Source organism: Cicer arietinum, chromosome 5 (assembly GCF_000331145.2).
Source record: "Cicer arietinum cultivar CDC Frontier isolate Library 1 chromosome 5, Cicar.CDCFrontier_v2.0, whole genome shotgun sequence".
Lineage (NCBI taxonomy): Eukaryota > Viridiplantae > Streptophyta > Magnoliopsida > Fabales > Fabaceae > Cicer > Cicer arietinum.
Genome location: NC_021164.2, coordinates 62,732,056 through 62,757,003, shown reverse-complemented (window position 1 = coordinate 62,757,003; position 24,948 = coordinate 62,732,056). Strand labels below are relative to the sequence as shown.

Genomic DNA, 24,948 nt, shown 5'->3' with positions numbered 1-24,948 from the left:
TATCCCGGTCTAAATAATGGAGGGCCCAAAAACTTTACGGATAAAAACACCCACTAAAACAAGGTCCCAAAACTAAAAAAGTCTACAAAATCTTGTAGATTCATTTTAATTTAAAATAAGTAATTTAAACTTTTTTCTGGATTTTTAATTTTTTAAAAAAATTTAAAGTTTTATAAAATAATTCGATTGTTATTGAGAATTATTTTTCCAGATTTATTTTAAGATTTAAAAAGTTATCTCAACTCACAAAAATAAAGACCAAGAATCTTTCACTTAAGTCCTGCAAAAAAAATATTCATTTTGTAAGTTAGAGTCTAAAAATATTTTTTTTAAAGGTTTACAATTAGGAGGCTTTTTAGGTGGAGCTTGAGGTTTGGAGCTTTTTTTGACAGCTCCAGAAATGAGGGGTTAAGAGTCTAAATTATTAATTTCAATATTAAGATGGTAAAATTAGTTACAAGTTAGTTATTCTAATGAAAAATTAGTTATTTTAATTTAGGTATATAAATTTTATTATATTTATTATTATAATTATTTTTCTTATTTGATCAATACAAAAATTATTTTAATTTTAATCTCTTTCATATTTAATATAAATATTTTGCATATGTTATTATTCAATGTTAAAAAAAACATTTGATTACTTCTTTGCAATAAATCTTTGAGGCTAGACATTATCCAATGTTAAAAAAAACCACAATTTCATAATTCAATATTTTGCATATTTTGCTATCAATATTTTACAAATTTTTTGCAATAAATTCAATTTAGTCCATTATATGATTATCTTTTTTACTAAAAATAACTCATTTTATTTCACTTTCTATATTACTCGAGATACAAAGAGGAATGGCATTAAAAAATTGGAGGCTAGACATAGATGATATTGATAAATGGAGTATTTTATTTTCATAAAAATTGTTCAAAATAACCACTCACTAGCCTTGATCATTAATTAAAGAACAACAATTACACTCTTTTAAAATGTTTATCCAAAAGTTTTGTTGTTAAACCAAAATTTTAAGTGAAAGTGCCAAACAGTGCTTAAGAAATATTTAGTAAATAATAGTATAAAATATAATAATATATAAACCATATAACAAATAACATGGATTGTTCAAATTAGTACTTTATATATGGTGAAAATTATAGGAGTGCACACACTACAAGAAAAAAAAATTGATTTGCGGCGGTCGCAAGGGACACTTGCGGTGGTTATAACGGCCTCAAAAGGATGATTGCGACGATTTTACAACTGTTGCAGATTTTGCATTGCAGGGTTGGTTAGCGACGGTTCAAAAAATCGTGGCAACATTTGTGACGATTCCTAACCGCCTCTACATATATTTTGCGACAGTTAAAACCATCGCTAAACACACTTAAATTTATTTGTTTCTAAAAAATTGCGACAACTATCAACTGTCGTTATATTTATTTTGAGTCAGTTTGAACTGCTGCAAGCCTAATAATTAAAAATATAAAAATATGATACAATTTTTTCTTATTTTTTATTAACTAAAATAAATAATATTCATAAATATCATTCACATAATTTAAATACATAATTATATAACTATTGTACCTAAATTCAATTTATATAATTTTTAAAAAAAGAAATAACACTAATTCATAAATGGAAGTTAACTGAAACAATAAATAAAGTAATTTAAATATTCAAAACATTAATGGAGTGGCTAAACATATAAAACAACTCCATCAAACATATAAGTTCATCCAAATATCTAATTAGTCCCTAATGATATTCCACGATCATCAAGTTGGTGGCTAGACTTAGATGAACGTCTACCATCTATTGGCGATTCTATGTCTGTTGCCTGAAAAAAATAGGTATATATTAACCTCAACGAATATTGATAAAATTAGCAAATACTAATTAACTAAATTTCTCATATAGCTAGAAGCAATCATTACACAATTGATATTTTTAACCAAGGACAAATAGGTCTAACATGATTTTTTAAATAGGTTTGCTATGAAAACAATTTTACCTTTTTTCTCTAGAATTTTGCATTTGCAACAAGAAAGCAATTTGATCCTTCAAATTATCAACTTCAGAATCCCTTTTCTTAAGCATATTGATTTCAGCTTTCATTTTCTCCATCTTCTCATTAGCTTCAAAGGAAGACATTGATCTTACAGAGTGAGAAGTAGATGTAGTAATTTGAGACGATGTTATTCCAAGTCCCATACAGCAAACATATCTAGGATGTTTTTTTTTTCAAACACATTAACAAATGCTTCATTTGGAGAACGAATTTTCCCAATTTCAGCTTGCAATTGTTCCTGCACATGCATATGAAGCAAACTAAATTCATCTCTATAACAGAAATGTCTAACTTTGTAACTCACTATTAACAACCAAATAAGTAATTTTATAGCTTTGCAACTCACTATTATCAAAACTAACAGTTGCATCTTTGAGTTATAAAGTGGTCAATAAGAAATAGTTACAATCACATAACACTTCTATTCTTTACACTTACATATTTTTCCTTGGCCTCGTCATTGACAAATGACCCATCAAACTTTTTATGACAAATTGAATACATTTCACCCCTACTATATTTTCGCCCATCTCTCAGTTCCTAAAAGTAAACACATGTAATAAGTACATGTTCAATTAAGTATGCAATCAATAGTAGATTGAGTGAATTCTATAACTCATCCCTCTTTCTTGCAAGCGTTTTATAGCCTAATGTATGAAGGATCGTTAGCTTTTCTCTATTTGCAGCATTTTTATCAACCTTCTCCTACAGTTATAACAAATGACATCAAAAAACTAAACAGTAGAAAACAAATGATAACGTAACAAAAAAATGATTATCATTGTATCTGTCTTACGTCTGTATTGGATGAAAATAGTCCAATGGTCTTGATTAATAGAACGTTGATAATTTTGTAAGTTTTCCTCCAAAGAAAGATCCCACTTATAAAATTTTTTAAACAACCTACATCGTGCATCTCACCATTTCTTTCCAATGCTCGTAAGGATATATTTTTTGTTGTCTCCATCATCAACAACAAATTTTGACTAGCATAAACATAAAAAAAAAGTTAGTTTACAATCAAAACAATAAATAAAGAATATTCAGTTGTTTATCACTAATACTTGATTTATCCTTAAAATTTTCATTTTTTCTTGTCGATGGAACTAGTTTCCAATTGTCGTACATTATAGAAAAATCCTTAAACTTCCTTGCAATTTCACCCAAAAAACCGCCTAACAAACCATCAGCTGATCCTACTGGTTGCCCATTTGAATTCTATCTAGTTATTATTATACTGACTTTAGGAGGAGTTTCAAGCACATTTGATACCCTTAAGTGTGTCTTTGAAATATGTCCAGCCTCATCTAACACATAATTCAATGAAATATATCATACCTCAATCATGTAAAATAATAAAATTTTATAAATATAATTAGACATTAGATAACATACTAATAACTTCTACATCCCAATATGTAGAATTCCTTTTTTGAGAAATTTATGGCTCATCTTCTACCACATCTTAAGAGTGAGAGGATGTCTCTTGGAAAGATGTTGCTTATGCCGCTTCCATTGCTCTTGGTGTTGTCACCTGAGAAGGTGTTGCTTTTGTTGCTTGCACTGTAGTTGGTGTTGTTGTCACCGGAGCAGGATGTGGTTCTTGAGAAGGTGGTGGATTTGTCGATTGCACTGCAGTTGGTGGTATTGTCATCGAAGATGGTAGTGGTTCTATCGCTTGCATTAATGGTGGTGTTGTCACTTGAGTACGTGGCAGAGCTGTCGTTTGGACTGTTGGTTGTAAACTATGTCTCTGTAGGTGCTTCATTTTGGCTACTTTAAGATCTTCAGGTAGTATAAGCCTCGAGCGACCCTTCATGAAACGCTACAATCATTTATTATCCATGTAAACAAATAAAAATCAACATATAATACGAATAAGAAACATCTTATATTGTTAGTATTTTTAGTTATTACTAATCAGTGAGGTTTTTGAAATGGTAGAAGAAGATTTGTGAAGGGATTGAGAGAGATGAGTTAGATTGAGAGCCTCCATCCTTTTTTTATTCTCTTCCATTGTTTTGCGCCGAATATCCTCATATGATTATTCCATTTTGTTCACAAAGAAAGGGTTATTAGTTTTCGTCAAAGATTGAAGTGAGAAACGATGCCATCGGAGTTATCAGTTTTCGTTTTTCACTTTTAGAAATTTGAGAAACTGATAGATTGAGAGATTACCTTTGCAAGAGCTGATTTTGTTTCGAAGATGATAAATCACCTTCTTTGACAGAGGCGATTTCGTTTTTCTTCAAAGTTGGATTTCGTTTCCTTCAACATTGACAGAGGTTGAGAGAATTGTGGGTTTTCAGAAATTTTAGGGTTGAGAAATGAACACATGCAGGACTGAGAAATGAGAGTACAAAATCTAAAAAATGAAACGCGGGGTTATTTGTGCTTTAAACGGCAATGGCAGTTGACAAAAACCGCCCCACGAACCATCGCAAAGTGGCGGTGAGGGTGAAAAATGAAACGTGGGGTTATTTGTGCTTGAAACGGCAGCAACGGTTGATAAAAACCGCCCTGAGAATTGCCGCAATATGGTGGTGAGAGCGGTTATTTCAGAACCGTCGCAGACTAAGTGTCGTGAAATTGAAAAATTCTTGTACTGACACTAGAGGAATGGACTTGGGTCCTTTGTGCTGCATGTATCCTTCTCTAACAAAAAGAAAATGTGTGAGGAAATAACAAGAGGATGAGAGAAAGTGAAGAGGTAATTGAAGTGTGAGATAATATTCAAGAGAGATAGAAAAAAAATAAAATGTTGTTGAGAAATATAAAGAATATTTGTGGGAATGATTTAAATTTTTTGAATTTTCCCCCTTTATTTTTTAATCAATGTTATTATATGAAGTCATCTTTAAATTTTATTTAGACTTTTTTGGACAAATCACACTTACCAATTCAGTTTTTTGATTTAAATTCAAATTTTAATCAACACAATAACTATAGAAAACTCATTAATAACTCAATTATTCAAAATTAAACACATATAATACAATATCATATTGATACCGAAATTTAGATAATCTATATTATTATATAAAGAGAACTCCAAGTTTTGGTCAGAGTTTTTTTAGACAAATTTATTTCTATGATTTGTTTGGTTCAAAAGAGTGAATACGATAAAAGAAGAAATATTTTAATAAAAGAAAGGTGAAAAAGAGAAGATTTAGAGATATGTTTACTTAAAAAGAAAAAAGTGAGATAATTTAATTAAAAGGTGGAACAAATACCCAATTTAGTGTTGAAAGTGTACACTTTTTTTATAGCAGTTTTATTGAAGGAAGTATAAACAGAACTCCAACTCTTACATCTGCACATCTACTAACAAATTAGATACTCAACATCATAGTAGAATAAACACTACTCATCTTCTATTAAGGTTGTAGTCCTCCCGCTAAATTATGTGTTCTTAAAGTTCGACTAAAATTGTACACATGTATCAATCTAGTCTTGAAATTTTAAAATAGTTCTTAGTTTTTCAAAACATTAATTAATTATTTGATCTATCTGTCTTTCTCAATTTGTTAATAAAATTAGTTGTGACGATGTGTAACATTAATTATCATCTCATGACAATGTCAATGACTAAATTGAAATATATAATCTATTTCTATATTTCTGTTTCTGTTTCTTTTTTTTTTTTTGTCTTCCTCTTCTCCTCATTTCTTTTAATTTTTTTTAAATCCTAATTTTTCTCATCAACTATTTGATTCTAAAAGGCAGAATCATTGTTTGAAACTCTACCCAAAGTGCTTGCAAACAAAAAATTCATTCTCACCTTGCTCTCATTTCTCAAAATAAATGTTATCACTAAAAATATCTTCAAAAGGTGCCTCAAAAAGTTACTTTGTGGAGATCTCATATTTCAATTTATGACACTTTAATTTGCAAATCTTTCAAATAGAATAACAACCAATATTATTCATAAAAGATGATTTTTTTTTTCTATACACATATTAAATCTTTGTCCTGAGTTTAGCAAACTCAAAACGAAAAACAATCTCTTCATGTTCCTATATACATAAGTCTTTAGATTAGCATTCGATCTTTTGATTTTACCATATATGATTTAAAGAGAAAAGCAAAAATGAAAAATTTCAATTCCGACCTCAGTTTTTTTATTATATAAATGCAAATACAAAAAGGTACCATTTTTATGTTGTTATCGAAAAGCACCCAAGAACTGATCAATTAAATCATGTTAACAACATGGTGAACTCGTGGAATAAGCTCAATCATAATTGTCCAAATGGATTTTGCCTCCAGATTAACGTTCACCAATGTTCCGGAATTTTTCTATTGCTCTCAACTCAAAATGGTTTAATCGTTTCATTGTCCCAAGTAACCAAGAGACATGTAACAATGTTGTTTGTGATGGAATTTTTATTTTATATAGTACCATGAATTGTTAAACTTATTTTGTTGAAATTCAATGTATTTTGGGAATCAAGAAAAGATAAAAAAATAAAAAAATAAAAAAAAATAAAAAAAAGAAGAAGTTGATCTGTGTTGTTGTACAAAAGTTTCCTTTGTTGCAAAGTAGTCCTCAATATTATTGTTTTTTTTATTGTGCATGTTAGGGTGTTCAAAGGTCGGGATTGATGGATATCTACTTGTTCTTGACATTTTATCGGATCAATTTTTATATTCTAACTCATCTTTTAATTTGATTAAATCTGATCAAGTTCAATGATTTGTAGGCTTAATAAAAACAAGACGAAATAAAGACAAGACCGAGTTGATCCCAAGATTAGACGTGAAAAAGTAATTTTTTAAACATTTTTTAGAAAGAATAAAAAAAAGTAAACATAAAATAATTTATAGCAAGTCACATATGCTTACCACTTGCTAATTCATTCAAGAGTAGTAATTCATAATATTTGTTTTACAACTAGTGATAATTTTTTTAGACAAAATAAATTAATAATAACATAGATGTGTTTGTTTCAGATTTTTTTCATAAAAAAATCTATTTTTTAAAACCAAAAATCATTTTTTTTTTGTTTGAACAGTGTTTTGTTTCAGATTTTTTAAAAATCATTTTGAAAAAAAAATTTGGCTAAAAAAAAGGATAAAAGTAGTAGTTTTTCGCTCATTGCGATAGATAACAGAGAAAGATGACATAAATTTTAAAACACGGAACATAATTCACTAATTACAAAAAATGATGTAATTATTCTTAACTTTTTTTGAAAATTCAAAATTGTCCTTAACTCATTGCTTTGGGACCAGATCAGACTCAACTTATTGCTTATATACCAAGAAGGTTTTGCAAGTCGAAACTCGTACATCCCTGATCGAAATAATTTAAAGTCATTCTACACGCTACCTTGGTCAAGGATACTACTACTACTACAATCACTTACATATTTTCTTTTCACTTTAAAGGACATTATTGAATATATATATATATATATATATGATAATTTAATTTTGTCATTTATTTTTTTATAATGTTTGAATAAAATAACATATAAAATTTATATTAAATATTGTGCGTGTGTAATCCATGAAAACAGGTTAATTTTCAATTTTGAAAATATTTTTAAAATATATCTCTTTATGTTTCAATAGATTACACATCTTCCGCATTTTATTGATATTTTTTTACATTCACCAAGTTAGCAAACTATAATCTCATTGATGAAAATTGTTGCTGCAATTGCAATTCATAACAGTTATATAATAGGAGTTGTGTATAACACCTCTCGTAGAGTTATATGTTGTATGTGTTTAGTCACACAAAATTTTATCAATATAAAATATTGGGTACATTGATGATAATCCGTTTACTTAGAAATCCATGAAAAATTTATTGCGCCTAACAATTATTACACTTTTATGTTTTGCTTTTAATTAAGACATTTTGATGAAAAGAAAATTATTACATAATAATTAATGGTCACGGCAAAGTTAAAATTGTTATACCACTTTTCTCATTAATTGAGTCACAATAATGATTTGCTAGTAAAAAAAAATCGATTTTCAGGCAATTGTATTGAATTGCCCCGATTTTTTTGTAGAAAATCACAACAAAAATTAATGAACAAGACTCTCATAGAAGATAATTATTACGAGATTCAACCCTCAAAATTTCAAATTCTTAAATTTAGATATTTTTTTTTAATTTTTACCGTGAGACTTATACACTTTTTGAATAATAATTTAATATTTTATATTAACATCAAAAAAGTAATAGCTTATAGAATCACACGGCATAACATTTAAATCATAAAATAATAATTTAATTAAATAAAATTAATTGTTCTTTTAACGTACAAATTCTATTATAGCAGTACGGTAGAAATTTGTAATATATATATATTCACACCCGTGATATATATGATAATTTTATTTTTATTTTTTAATATTTTAATAAATTAACATATAAAATTTATATTAAATATTGTGCGCATGTAATCAATAAAAACAAGGTAATTTTTGCTCTTGAGAATATTTTTAAAATATATCTCTTTATGTTTTAATAGATTACACATCTTTCATATTCCATTGTTATTTTTTACATTCACAAAATTAGCCAACCATGTCACATATTTAATTTCTTTGATGAAAATTGTTGTTGTCATTGCAATTCATAACTGCTATATAATAGGAGTTGTGTATAATATCTCTCGATAGAATGATATGTTGTATGTGTTTAGCCATATAAAAATTGAACAATATAAAATATTGAGTACATTGATGATAATCCGTTTACTTAGAAATCAATAAAAATATTATTGTGCTTAACAATGATTATACTTTTATGTTTTGCTTTTAATTAAGATATTTCGATGAAAAGAAAGTTATTACATCGTAATTAATGATCACGGCAAGATTAAAATTGTTACACAAATTTTTTCATTAATTGAGTCACAATAAAGATTTGTTAGATGCCCTTTATTGTTTATAATAGTTGTGGTAGACACTTTGCTAGTAAAAAAAATATGGTTTCTAGACAACTGTCTCGAACTGTTTCGAATTTTATCTAAAAAATCACACAAAAAAATCAACGAACATGACTCCCTTAAAAGGAATTTCTTACATAATTCGACCCTCAAAATCTCAAATTCCTTCGTTTAGACCACTTTTTTAATTTTTTGAATATTTACCGGTGAGACTTATGCATTTATTGGATAATAATTTAATATTTTATATTAGCACAAAAAAAGTGATAGTTTATAGATTCACACGATAAAACGCTTAAATTAGAAAATGATAATTTAATTTATAAATCATCTAATTAAATAAAATTATTTATTCTTTGAACATACAAGTTCCACTATAGCAGGATGGTAGAAATTTGTAATATATATATATATATATATGCAAGTCGAAACTCGTACATCCCTGATCGAAATAATTTAAAGTCATTCTACACGCTACCTTGGTCAAGGATACTACTACTACTACAATCACTTACATATTTTCTTTTCACTTTAAAGGACATTATTGAATATATATATATATATATATATGATAATTTAATTTTGTTATTTTTTTTAATGTTTCTATAAATTAACATATAAAATTGATAAATAATATTTTGCGTGTGTAATCCATGAAAATAGAGTAATTCCCACTCTTGAGAATGTTTTTAAAATATATATATCTATGTTTCAATAGAGTACATCTCGAAATTTATTTCTAGTTATTTCAACCGATCGACTTAAAATTTGAGTTTATCGAACATATTTAGGACTCATTTATTTTGTGAAAGCATTTTATATTTTTATTTTCTAAAACAATTTTATTATGTTTATTTGTTAATGACAGGGTACATTTTTTTGGAAGTGAATAATTATTTAAATTTCTTGAAAGAATAAAAATATCAAAAATTTATTTTTATTATTTTCATATATATTTATTGACTAACATTTTATATTCTCTCTATAACAATAATCCACTTCAAAAGTCTCTCGTAAAGGTAAAATGAATATACTTTAAAAAAAATAAAAATGTAAAATATTTTTACTAAGTAAATAAGACTATATATTATGGAAAAATCAAACATGAAATTATTTAAATAGTAAGATTTGATTGATCAAGGCCTTATATTTTGAAGAAAACAAACTTTTTTTTTCACAGAGTAAACGAGAATTTATATTCAAAAAAAGAATTATTTGTAAATAGTAAAATCTGATTAAATATATATATATATATATATATATATAAAATTATTTTTACACTAATATAGATTAAAGTTGTTAAAATAATATAATAAAATATTGATTTAAAGGATTTTTTTTTCACTGTAAACCAATAATATATTAACATCCGAGGACGATTTATTAATTTATCATATCACCTTACTTTGGTTTTTTTATTTTATCAAAACACCACGTTAAGGCATTTTGAAATTGATCAAATGACAAGTTATGTGTTGCACAATAGTTGCATAAAACTATTAAATCTAGAGAGAGAATTTTGATTAAACAATTTGACAATTGCTGCACCATTCATCTGATGTAAATGATTCACACACAGATGCTTGTGACACCTCTAATTTGTAGACTCTCACCTAACTCTCAAATATATATATATATATATATGAAAAGGATGGATTTAAATAATTAACATTTTGTCAAAAATATAAACCCATTTTTTAGTTCAAATAATAATAATTGAAAAAGTTTAAATAATAATAGTTTAGTTTAATAGTCTAAAATATTAACAAATTTCAGCAAATTTTACTCTATTTGATGTTATCCTTCCTAATTGAATATCATTCAATTAATTTAAATTTTATTTTACAAAACTTTTCATTTCCATGCCCCATAAATTAAAGTATTAAGAGAAATTTATAGAGGTAAAACATGAAATTTATCACTAAATTTAACAATCAAATAATTAGAGAGAATTGTTTTTTTGTTCTATTAATTTTCGTCGATTATTTTACTTTATTTTCTACCAATGTTCAATAAAGAGCATTCTAAATAATGCAATAATCCATTTAATTACAACTAAACAATTAAATTAAAATTAACCACTATATTCTTCATTAGTATGAGATATTTTTAAAAATATATTTGAAATTAGCTAGAGAAAGTTTATAAGAAGATTGAATTTTAAGAAGAGTGAATTTTATTATGTAAAAAAGTTAATTTTGTTTTATGCCAAAAATTGATTTAATTTTGTTTTCTTAACTATGCCATACAAATTATAAAAAATATTGGCTAAATTACATCTGTAATCCCTTAACTTAATTTCAGGTAATGTTTTAGTCCTTTATCTTTTTTTTTTTCCGATTTAGTCATTTATTTCTAACAATATCAAATAAAGTATGAAAATATGAGTTTATTTGAAGATTTGCGTTACGAATTTGATAAAATTTGTATTATATTGAAGAATATAATTAATTTTATGAGTTTTGATTGAATTTTTTTTGAATTTTTGTATAAAAAAGGATAACATTATGGAAATTTTAAAACATAAAATATCAAATTGTCACTTAAAATTAAAATAAAGGACCAAATCGAAAAAAAAAAATAAAGGAATAAAACGTTACCTAAAATTAAATTAACAGACCTATTATGTAATTTACCCAAAAATATTTTTTATAATTAAATCTATATGTGGACAAATGTGTGGATGATGTGTAATCTATTATGTCCTGTCCAAATTAGTCATTCACCTCATTAATGATTAGGCCAACCCTTTAATTAACAATTTTCGTATTTGCATGCCAATATTTCTCTACTTGTTCTCTCACCAACCCAACAATCCACTTCTCAATCACTCGCTTATCACCATACTCAAAGCATTCATTATTCAAAAGTTGTAAGTGATAAATGACTCATTTCGTTTTCTTCTCTCTCTTTTCTTTTCCAAAAAATACACACACAAAACAGAAGTGCCATATTTAGTGAAACGGATTAGGTTGTCTGACAACGTTTTAATTTTGATAATCTGATTTCAAATCAAAAGTCCACATTATTTTATATTAATTTTTTAATGAATTAATACAAATATGAAAATCTAATGATTGTGCGAATTACCTAGTTGTTATAGATTATAAATGTAATATAAATCTCTTTTAGTCTTAATTCAACAGTTAAATATTGATATTATTAAGTTAAATATTTTATTTTGAATTTTAAACTTAAAATGTTATAGTTATGTGAGTTAATTATGTTTTTTTAAAAGAAAATAAAATACAAGTATAAGATTATATACTAAAAGAATATTTCTGTGAGTTAATTATGTTCTTATATGAATAATAAATCTAAAAAAAATATTTTTTAATTAAATACTAACTAATTAACTAAGTCTAAATCTGACTATATAAATTAAGTAGATTTAAGTAAAAATAATTAGAATATTAATTAATTAATTAACGAAGACTAAGTCTAATAATAAAGTTAACTATATATTTAACGAGAAATACTAATAAATATTTTTGAGACACTTATCAAATTAACAAAAAATTGTATTATTCACGCTTTAGAATTGTGAAATTTTTCACTCAAAAACATGACCAATAATTAATAACGGTTAAAATCATTTACCGTGTGTAAATGTGTGATTTCTTATATTGCATAGAATAAAAATCCACGAGTATGATATGAATATACTCAGTGAGAAGTGAACACGTAACATGTAGCATGTGATCGTGAACAAGTTACAAGTGGATTTAATCATGGTGATAAAACTGCAATGTGGAACCTCAACCGCTAGTGATCAATCACAACACATGCTACGTCTATCTCGTGACTTACATTATGGTTGAACATTTCCTAAACTAAGAAAATGGTCATGTAGTGCCATTCACAATATCACATGGTGAAATATTGAAAGTTTCTAAATTTGTTTATCTAGACAAATTCACAAAGAAAAAGAAATCAGTAAATTATGACACTTCAATATACGTTTCTAGTTAAATTCCATGCATGGAGTCACATCAAAAACAATCTCAAAATTATTACATGTGTATGCTGACTCTATGATATATCTAATCTATTAGACTATACTATATTAACGGGACCAACCAACATACAATTGAAATATGGGTCCGTGCAAGTGGAATAAAGTGCAACCTACTTTTCTGGGTGTGTTTTTAATATTTTACTAATACCATACTATTCTAATGTGTTTGATTGGTGTCCAAAAGTAGCAAAATAACTTGTGAAAAATCGACTTTCTCCCTTCGATTATATGAACCAATAATATTTTTCATTCCTTAATGGAAACCAAGGTCCCCAAAGAGCCAATATAAAGCTTATTTATTTTATCTTGTTGAGATTTGAGACCATACATATCTTAGATATTATTTTATTAATTTGCGTTTTGAAAATAGAAGAATAGAAAAAGTCATGAACTAAACATGACAACATGAAACGTTTTTATCAAATAGTAATTTCTTTTTACGCCCTATATAAGGTGATTTATTTTAAGAAAAATGTGATTTACTCACTCTTGAGTCGAGTTGAATGCTTTATCGCTAGAAAATTAATATTAATTTTTTTTAAGTTAACACTAAACTTCTTATGAAAAAATTTACTACTAATTTTGCACACACTTGCTCTTTTATCGCCCTCAATCTAGATTCTTGACAACACATTCATTGGCAATGAATAGAGAGATACCTGATCCTTCCCAATAATATACTTCTATCAGTATTAATTTTAAGTAAAAAATGTCCATTTTTTCTTTTTAGTATAGATAATTTTTAACTTACTTAGTTAATGTTATTATTTTTATAATACCTTTTATTTAATAAAACTTTATTTCTCATTATTCTTCAACAATAAATGGCATCAAATATATATTAAAAAATACACTTATTTTTTGTAATTAAAATTAATAAAATTAATTACAATTAACAAAATGTCTTTTTTTTACTGACCGGGGAAACAAAATATCTTAACAAGTATTTAGCTCGAAGAGGGTATAATTAAGGAGACTCAAACAAAAGGTTTATCAATGTGAAATCATTCTATCACTGCGTTTTGGTTGGACCTCATTGGACCCTTTTCTTCCTAAAGTTTTAAACCTTGTTTGGAAATGTGTTGTTCCTTTGAAAATAGGTATCTATGGTTGGTGAACTCTTCATGACAAACTCCCTATAAGAGAAGCTCAACACAAGAGATGTATTATTAATTGTTGATAATTTTGCTCTTTATCGTGTGTTTTGTTTTGGATACTTGGAATCTTCTATCCATCAATTTTTTGAATGCCCAAAAGCTACATAAATATGGGAATTGGTTTTCAATTGCCTGAACATATACATGGCATTATGGCAACAATATCAAAGGTGGTTGGGGCACAACATTTTTAATTGTTTGGAAATAGATAAAACCTATAAAAATAAAAAAAAAGTAAAAATTAATATAAAATAAAAAGGTGCGTTATTTGATTTGGTTGGCGATTGCGTGTAGTTTATAGATTATGACAAATAACATAACATGCAGCAGTTGTAAGTATTCATCCATCTCAACTCGTCTTCATTTGAGCGAATAAAATTATCTTCTCAACTCGTCTTGATTTGAGCGAATAAAATTATCTTTGTTTGGATGTAGTTTTTCTCAAAAAAAATTATAACTTTCAATACTTAAAAAAATATTATATATATACATATATATATATAATTTAAATATATAATTATTTTATTATATTAATTATAATAAATATTATTTTTAAATTTATTATTTTATGTGTATGAATGAATGTGGGTGCACTAGAGATAGATGTGAGATTTTTCTGACTAGTTGAATGTTGTGGTGGAAGAGACAAAACTCACTCGACCGTCGCATGCATGCCATGCCTAGGAGGTCTTAAAAAATTGTCTCATGGATATGGATTTTGGAGGGAAAATGCATGTATAACAATTAGCTATGTTTACTCAAATTGGCTTTTGTTGTTTTTGAGTTTCGAAAAATATTTCAAAATCAATTTATGTCACCGAAGATATATATTACTGCATTGAGTCTCGGACTAGGTCGTTCTATTTAAGACGTTATCGTAGAAAACCGTTCTAAAATTACACCCTTAATACGGCGGTTAAAGTCACTCTGACGAATAAAGTCGCTCGCAATATGGTATCATGATCACTCATAGTACTATGACCACTCATAAATCAAAAGGACTACGACCCACACAAAAATGCTCTAAAAGACTACTCGCAATATGGTATTATGACCGCTCATAAATCAAAAGAACTACAGCAGGAAAAATCGCTCTAAAAGACTACGGCACAAAAATCATTCAGAGTTATATTAGGATAGAAAAAAAAGGGGAGATGTGGTTCAAAAATACATCAAACAGAATAGAAAAGAGAGAAAAGAGAAAGTTGAGAAATACATCTAACTTTGATGTACTTTTCACAAAAAGTTTGAAACTTATTATTACATAGTGATGAAATCAAATCACATATATTTTCTATCTAATATAATGTGAGAGTTTAGTATTTATAGTGTTTAAAATTACTCAATATATAAAAATTGTCTTTTGTGAAACTTCAACAATTTTTAAATTTACACACTAACATACTCTATGTTCCAATAATTTTGTAACACGATCACTTGTTTGCAAAGTCTGAAATTTTCTTGAGACTTTATTGTGTGTCGTTGTAATGAGTTGGAAGCTTATGTACTCCATATTAATTTATCACTCAATAATTTTTGAATAAAAAAAAAAAAAGAAAAATTCTCATCTATTGAATCTCAAAAAGTTGAAACCCTTAAGTTACCAACAAAATTGAATATCTCTCGACCCTTTATCTTCATAAACACATATTGTTCCTGAAATGAAGCTCAACTAAGCGAAACCCATCCAATCCATATATATTTTGGTGCATTTTGCGATTAATCTTTATACCAACATGGGCTTCGTACTTTTGGGCATAAAGTTTAGGTGAAAATATTTGTATTATATAGTGTCATTTCAATGCAAATTCCAGCATGAACCATGCTCCACTATATGAACCTGACTTCAAATTTTTAAAACTCTCACAACTATATATCATCTATTAAAAATAGAGGTTAATGATATTTTTATTTGTACGATTGAGATAGTAGTTTAAATAATATTAGTTTGATACAACTAATATAAATATATATAATTCCTAATTAAAAACGATGAAGTCATATAAGTTATTATTTATGAAGAGGATTATTGATCACCATTAAAATTTCCGATAATTTTTATATACTGATTTACGGTTAATCATGTATAAAAGTAGACCTCCATATATAACTGTGATTTCAATATGTAAGTTAGGTTACATTTGGTGTTAGTGACATTTCATTGGAAATTTTAATTCTACATTCTTCTTTTAATATTGTTGGGGTTGTTTACTCTTATTAATTTAGAACAATTTGTTTTGTATAGTTTCCAGTTTGTAATTCCGCAGTGCCATATACATTCTTATTTTCGTCTTTTTTCTTTTATAGATAAGATGATATAATATTAAGATAAAAAATTCACAAATATTTGTGAAATCATGCGTTCAAACTGAGAATATAATATTAAACTTAAAAATATTGATATTTTGTCAACTGAACTACAATTTAAGAAGGTCTTCGTCTTTTTTATTTACTATATTTCAATAATTTGAGACAAATTTGAGATTTTTTTTAAGTTTCTTTATTTGAAGGATGATATGGATGGTGATGAAAAAAGTTGATTGAAGAACCAATCTTATATTTTTATTTTTAATTTGATGAAAGACAGTAAAGGTTGATTAAGATTATAAAAGGTGATAAAGGTTGATGAAGAAGATGATAAATATAAAAAATAAATTAAAATTAACAATTTGAAAATTTTCTTTTAAATAAAAACTTGTTAAAAATATAATTCAATGATTTGATTTGACGAAAATTTAATAATTTGAATTTGTCACTTAATTTATACGATGGATGTCTTAACAATAAGATGAAATTTTTCTTAAGGAAGTTAGATGCAGGTTTTAAAAAAGACTACAACATTCAAATATTGAGATATAAAAAATCAATTAAAAAAAACTTAAAAGTCTAATCCAAAAAATAGATTAAACTTAAGGAACATCCGATAATTTTACCCAATTTTAATAAGGCTATTTAAGCTTGTAGTGGATGGTGTCGTAGCTTGCAATGGGTTCAATAATTTAGCTAGGTTCAACTAAAGCATAATTTCGTTTTTTTATTGCCCTTATATTCCTTCCATTGTCGTTTGTCTCGAGCTAGTTGGCACTTACAAATTACGATATATAATCTGTCTCTGCTCTTACATGTTGGTATATATTAAGAAGTGCAAATTACTTCTACAAGAGTTGCAAATAACTAGCTAGTTAAAAGGAAAAAGTAACATGTCACTAAATCCACCTTGGAAGAATGGAAACTATAAAGGGACATGTAGTTATATATTTATATATAACGTTAACAATAATTAAACAAACATAAACATAAAAGGAAAAAATAATAAGATAAATAATCTTTTTAGGGTTTCATAAATAAAATAAATAAAAAGTAAAAGTAAATAGAGTTACAATATAAAATAAAATTAAAATTAAAATTAAAATATTCTTATTACTAATATATAATAATAGAATTGTTAAATTACTCATTGAAAATGTTATGTAATCGTATTTTTAAACAATAACTCTTGGATATTATACTATAATATCTCTAAATTTATTTTATTTTTATTTTTGTAATAATTTAAATTAAAAACTTCTTATTTTGTATCCAAAAACTAAAATTTCTTCTCGTACTTGTGAGATAGGGTTATTTAAGAATTTTATTTTTATTTTTATATTTATTTGACTCAAGAATTTTAATTTTATTAAACATGCATCTTTATTGTTTACCAAAATAAAAATTACTCTTCAATTATTATTTTTTTTGTTAAAAAAAATAAATCTGAAAAACTTTTATATTTTTAAAAAATCCCTTGAAAAATAATTTTCAAAATTATATATAGAACTTGTAAAAATAGAATTTTGAATATCATAATTCAAACTACTCACACCCACCATTTTATTACAATAAACAAATTAATGAACTTATTAATAAAATTATTTATAATAGTTAATTCTAAATTAATAATAAATAAATAAATAAGTTGTTAGATTATATAAACTCGAAATAACATTTTCAATAGTTAAGTTAGGATTTTTTACCATTATATCCTTTTTTTTTTAAACCAAAATACCTCACTTCCATATTTATATATCAAATTGTCCTATTTTTTGGGTCCAATAGGAGGTCATTGACCCATGGTGCGACCAGCTGAAGGCCAATAAAAGTTTTCCCAGTTGGAGGTCGCTGGTCAGATATGCGACCTCCCAAAAGGGTTTTTAGTTTTTTTTTTCTCGTTTTAATGGTTATTATATGAATTTAAAAATATTAATTAATAATTAAATTAATAAATAATTATATTAAATAATACATTAATAAATAATAATATTAAATAATAATGATACATTAATAAATAATAATATTAATTATTATTATTGTTATTATTATTAAAAATGATTATAATTAAAAATAATTAAAAGAACTCCTAGATGCAGAACTGGAAGTCGTTTAGGTAGACATCAATAAGATGTATTTTTTTTTTTGTTAATTAAATGTATTTTGTTTCATGTTATATAATTTTTTTTAATGTATTTTCTTTTAAATTTATAATATAATTTATTAATTTTTCATTTTAATTATTTTTAACAATAATAACAATTTATTTATTTGTTATTATTATTTATTATAATCATTTAATAATATAATAATAGTTTATTATTATTATTATTATTATTATTTATTAATGTATTATTTATTATTGTTTTTTATTAATTAATTTATTATTATTTATTGATATATAATTTAATGTAATTATTTATTAATATATTAAATTCATATAATAACCATTAAAACGAGCAAAAAAAATTGAAAACTCTTTTGGAAGGTCGCATCCTCGGCCAACGACCTCCAATTGGGGGAAAATTTTTGGCCTTCATTTGGTCGCACTATGGGCCAGCAACCTTCTATTGGATCCAAAAGTAGGATAATTTGATATATAAAACTAGGAGTGGTGTATTTTGGTTTAAAAAAAAAAAAGATATAATGGTAAAAAATCTGTTTAGTTACAATGATTGAAATTTGTGAAATTTGAGCGGATAAAATATTATAATAATATAACAACAAACAATAAAAATATAGATTTAATAAAAATAAAATCTTTAAATGAAAAAATATAAAAATCAACATAATATATTTATTAAGGAATTTTTGAATTTGAATTACTACAAAAATGAAAAGAAAATAAATTTAAAAATATTATATATAACATATAATATCCAAAAGTTATTAGGTGAAATATAATATGTCATTTAATTTTATATATTAATTAAATTTAATAGTTATTAATAGTTTTTATTTCTCACCTTAAATATTAGCCTTCACGATAAATATTTCTCACGATAATTTTATATACACATGTATGTACACGTTTTTGTTGAATACCTTTATATATAAAATAACTCAAAATTTAAATTTAATTTAAAATAATTAAATATAAAAAAGGACATGGTATTTAATGATTGGATGTGTGTCGCTCTGAAACCATTTTTATTTATCTACACTAAAACAAGCAACTTTAAGCTAAAAGAAAGAATGAACACGTTGATTGAAGTTAGATTATGATGAATATCACATATAAAGATCATAGTCATTTGTTATCTATCTCATCAGATAAAAGTGATACTTGTGTTTCACCTATCTTCATTATATTCGTAAAATGAGTATTTATCTGATTTAATTTGAAGTTGAAGTATATGCATGTATTTGAAGATATTTATAGAGACATTTTTATAATAAAAAAAATAAATAAAAAGTATTATTGTACAATTATTTTCACAATTAAGGAAGAAAGAAAATTCATCTCTTTCAAGGATAGGTCTTGAAATTATCGAACGAGGACCAGAATAGTTTAATAATAACAATTTTTTTAAATATAAAACACAAAATTAATATCTTATGATAACTAATATATTTAATGAGTTAACCGATTATTTGAATTTTCCAGAAAATAATTAAAAGACATAAATATTTTGTACATATATCACACAAAATTTATATATAATATAATAGTCAATGTCAAACATGGACAAGAGACCGCCACATTAATTTTTAATTAGTTTTGTATTTTTAAATTATTATTGATATTTATGTTAATATGATTAATAACTAAATTTCACATATTATATAGTTAATTTTAAAATGAAGTGTGTTATTTGAACATAAAATACAATTGAGGTATATAATACCATATAAAATACAATTGAGGTATGTGCTATTGAAATTAAAGAAAGATATAAAACTCAAATATATATATATATATATAATTAATGGAAGAGTTTGTGCCATCAAACATTTCCTTTTAAAATAGTCAAATAATATATTACATAGTATATTTTTGTGTATACAGAGAAGAGACCCTAGCCCCTAGTTGCCCCTATGTGCATATGTCCTTTTAATATAATGCTAGTACTTATGTGTTTTTCTTCTTTTTCTTAACTACAAAGAAAGTGATGACTTTCATGTACAATAGTTTTGTTGGAGATAATTCAATGATTAATCATTATCATTTGAAGGCATATTATTTAATTTATATTTAATTATCATTACATAATTTAAATTTTATATTTATTCTATCAAATATACTAAAGAATATTTCATTTCTAAATTTCAAGAGCAATTAGAAATTTAGAATGCTACTTGCCACAAAAGCTAAGTGATAGTGAGTTATAATATTGAGTTGAAGGTTATAGTAGAAGAGTTGAGAATAAAAATAATAAAAATATTTGATTTTCACTCAAATTACTAATAATACTAACATTGAATTTTTTTAAAAGGAAAACTAAGTGATAGAAAAAATTAAATCAATAATTTAATAAATTAATTATTTGAATTCAAATAACAAATAATTCATTTTGGTGACATGCATATTTAATTAAGGGATATTTTATACTTTTAAAAGTTATCGATAATTATTTATTTTTTATTTTTTTCACTTTTTTTATACTAATTAATATAATAAATTTACTCAATCTCTTACAATTCTTTTATCATGTTGTCTTTACAGTCAAATAAAATAAGTGAGATATGATGATTCATAAAACAAAAATAGATAAAATAGAGGGGGGAAAAAAAAAAAATATATATATATATATATATAAAATTGAAGGGTGAAAAAACTAAAATAAAAAGATATCTATTTTACTCCACTAAAATTTGATTTGATTTGAAAAACTCTCTTGCCAAAATTACCTTTTTTTTTTGTCAAAAGTGCTTCCTTAATTATGATGAGTATATTAAATATATGCAGGTGTAGTACTGAATAAAAAAACGAACACAAACGGAATCAATTGCACTGGTTTTTGAATAGTCTGTATATTCTTGTTAATTAAATTTTGCTTAAAAAAAAGGCCGCTAGACCTAGATCTGACACCTCGTATATATATATATATATATATATATATATATATATATATATTTCTAATAAAAATTTTTTTTAAATAGATAACCATTTAATATTTTGAAAATGTAAATATTATTTAAGAAGTTTAAAAATATTTATTTTAGAGTCATATTAGAACTATTTAGCACTCTATTTGTTAGACAAATCTAAATTTATTAGTGTTATATTAGATAATATCTCTATATTTTAGACAATTTAAACTTATTTTAATTTGTATATTGTTTGAATATTTGTTGTTTTGAAAATTTTGAATTGAGTTTATGTTAATTGAAAAATCTAAACTTAATTTATATATAAAGAATAAATTATTTTTTTTAAATGAACATGAAAGAAAATAGATATTCAAATTGATTCATATTTAATGCATAAATATATACCATAACTTTTTTAAATGGACATTAAAGAAAAATTTTGCCCAGAATAAAGAAATTTTTTTTGATGGGAAGAAAATTTTTAAATGGGCATAATTTTTTTAAAATGGACATCAAATTAAGATAGTCGCAAAAAGAATATTATAAAATATATACGATTCATAATAAAAGATGATTTTTTGACTTGATCCAAAAAAACTTGCAATCCGTTAGGACTTAGGACTGATCCTATAGGTTGATAATCCACTTTAACAACTCTACCCAGAAAAATACATTCAATTTTGCATAAGAACCACTTTTAAAGTTTTAGTTTAATGCTTTTTAAAATAAAATTGCATTTTCAGTAAAAAAAATATTGTATTTGAATTTCTTTTTATTTAAAAAATAATAAAGTCAAGTTTTCCTTACTAAATTATTCTGTCCTGTGCCTCCTTTTAACACGAGAACCACGGAAACCTTTTTTTCTTATAAAAAACATGCCTGCTATCCACAGACATAAATTCCTGTCTTTGGCCTAACTATACAATTATACACATATTTTGGGAATTTCTTCTCCCTTCATTCTTGAAACCCCTCGAATATTTTTTTTATTTTTCGAATTTAACTCTCTGCGTTAACTAATTTACAATGTTTTATTTAGATTGATCAATTTAAATTTTATCGATCTTATAGAATTTGATAGAACTCTTCTAAAAATTTAAAATGTCCAAACTCCCAAAACTCATCTCTAAGATTACTTTCTCCAACAAATTTACCTAAAATACGTTACATTTAGCAAGTTTTGTATTCACAGGAGATAAGTTCCTATTTCTATTGGTTTTCATACTACTTTGTAAAGTCCAATTGACATTTTGTTATTTTTCAAACTCCATGTAAGCAAATGGAACTAAAATTACGAAGTGATAATCAAACATCAATGAACATATTTGTGTGTTTTATTTGTTGAATTCATTTGTAGTACCCAAAAAAAGTAATGTTAGCGATACTCCTTTTTTTAAATGTATAAGAATCCGATTACTTCATGTAGAACCTATTTTTAAATGGTAAAATTTTGAAAATTTAAATTAAATTAAAATCATTAGTTTTGCCAAAACTCTATTTATAAGAAAAGGAGAATATCACAACCTTATAGTCATAGATAATAAAATGTCCATAAGAAAAAAATAACTACCACAGTTAGATATTTTTAATTTATCTACCTTCAACGTTTTATTTAGAGATGAAAATTAGATCCAAACTCGGTAGATACCCGTAAATAAAATATAAAAACCGTATAATGGGTATTGATAGAGATAATTACCTGTAAAATTAAACGGTATGGGTGCGGATACGGGTACTATAGTACCTATTCCGTCTCATACTTATATAAATATATTATTTATTTATTATATTAGTGTTTAGTTTAATTAATTATTTTCTTTTATATTTTAAAATCTATTAATATCATTTGACCACTACGATATTTATAATTAAAAAATAAACATTTGTAAATTTTTTAAGAATTTAATTATAATGAATATTAAATAATTGTGACTTTATAACTAAGAGTTATGTCTTATTAATTGTAACTCTATAATTATACTTCAAACTTCCTATCAATCATTACTACATATCTCGAATAATATTGTTATAGGACTTGCAACGGCATAAAGTATTATTATGGATATTTAAATATATATACTCACAGGTGTTCGTTTGAAATGTTTTGAGTTAAAAAATATTTTAGTTTATAATACTTTATAATTGAATTTAAAATATTTAAATAATTTTTAAATTTAATCAAAACAATTATTCTTAAATTCAATATTTTACTAATAATTATTATCTGCATTTAACATTTCTAACATTGACTATTCTATCTTTAAAAAAAACAATCAGTCAATTTCTTTCCTTCTCAAAGTTGAAAGAAAGTATATGGTTGTCGAAATAACATTTTTATATATAAAATAAAAGAAGAAAGAAAAACATACAACCTCCATCCATATATATAATATTAATCCATTTAGCTTTGTACTATAACATTTAGAGTTCATTTACCTTATCATATGAATGATGGAATATCACTTTGACAGTGGGTCTTCCTCATCTCAGTCAAACCACAACTACCTTCAACCAACGTCCCTCACTTCACAACGTAGCCTCCTCTCAATCCCTTCCCTCAACAACACTCACCACCACCACAACCACCACCTCATCACAACCCTCAAAAACCACACATCATCCTACACTTCCTCTCTCACTCTTTTCGGCAATTTCCTCCTCACAGGTTCATCCGACAGAGAAATCACTACATGGAACATAACCTCTCAACAAAACACAACAACAAACAAAGTAATCGCAGGAAAAGGTGCAGTTAAATCTCTAATAATTCAACCAAACACAGACACTCTTTTCAGCGCACACCAAGACCACAAAATCCGCGTTTGGAAATTAACCAACGACCAAACAAAATACACCCATTTAGCAACACTTCCAACACTTGGTGACCGTGCTTCCAAAATTCTAATCCCTAAAAACCATATACAAATTCGTAGACACAAAAAATGCACGTGGGTTCATCACGTGGACACTGTTTCTTCACTTGCTCTGTCTAAAGATGGAAACTTTTTATACTCTGTTTCATGGGACAGAACAATCAAAATCTGGCGAACCAGAGATTTCACTTGTTTGGAATCAATAACCAACGCTCATGATGACGCTATAAACGCGGTTGCAGTTTCTTACAGTGGAGTCGTCTACACTGGATCAGCTGATAAAAAAATCAAAGTATGGAAAAAACTCGAAGATGATAAGAAAGGCAAAGAGAAACAGAAACATTATCTGGTTGACACGTTGGAGAAACACAACTCTGGAATAAATGCATTGGTTTTAAGCAGTGATGAAAGTGTTCTGTATTCAGGTGCGTGTGACAGATCAATATTGGTTTGGGAGAAATTAGAGGAAGAGGAAGATGAATATGAAAGTGGAAAAATGATAGTGGTTGGTGCCTTAAGGGGACATAGAAATTCGATTTTGTGTTTGGCAGTTGTGGGGGATTTTGTGTGTAGTGGTTCAGC

General features: G+C 25.7%; 1 protein-coding gene across 1 annotated transcript in view; it reads left to right on the top strand.

Moving 5' to 3' along the window:
• Window positions 1-23,913: 23,913 nt before the first annotated feature.
• The window catches only part of LOC101507306 (protein JINGUBANG), a 1,428-nt gene continuing 393 nt past the window's right edge, over window positions 23,914-24,948 (top strand). The window contains exon 1 of the mRNA XM_027334736.2: window positions 23,914-24,946. Coding sequence (XP_027190537.1) covers window positions 23,942-24,946 — 1,005 coding nt within the window. The 5' untranslated portion in view covers window positions 23,914-23,941. The remainder of the gene's footprint in view (window positions 24,947-24,948) is intronic.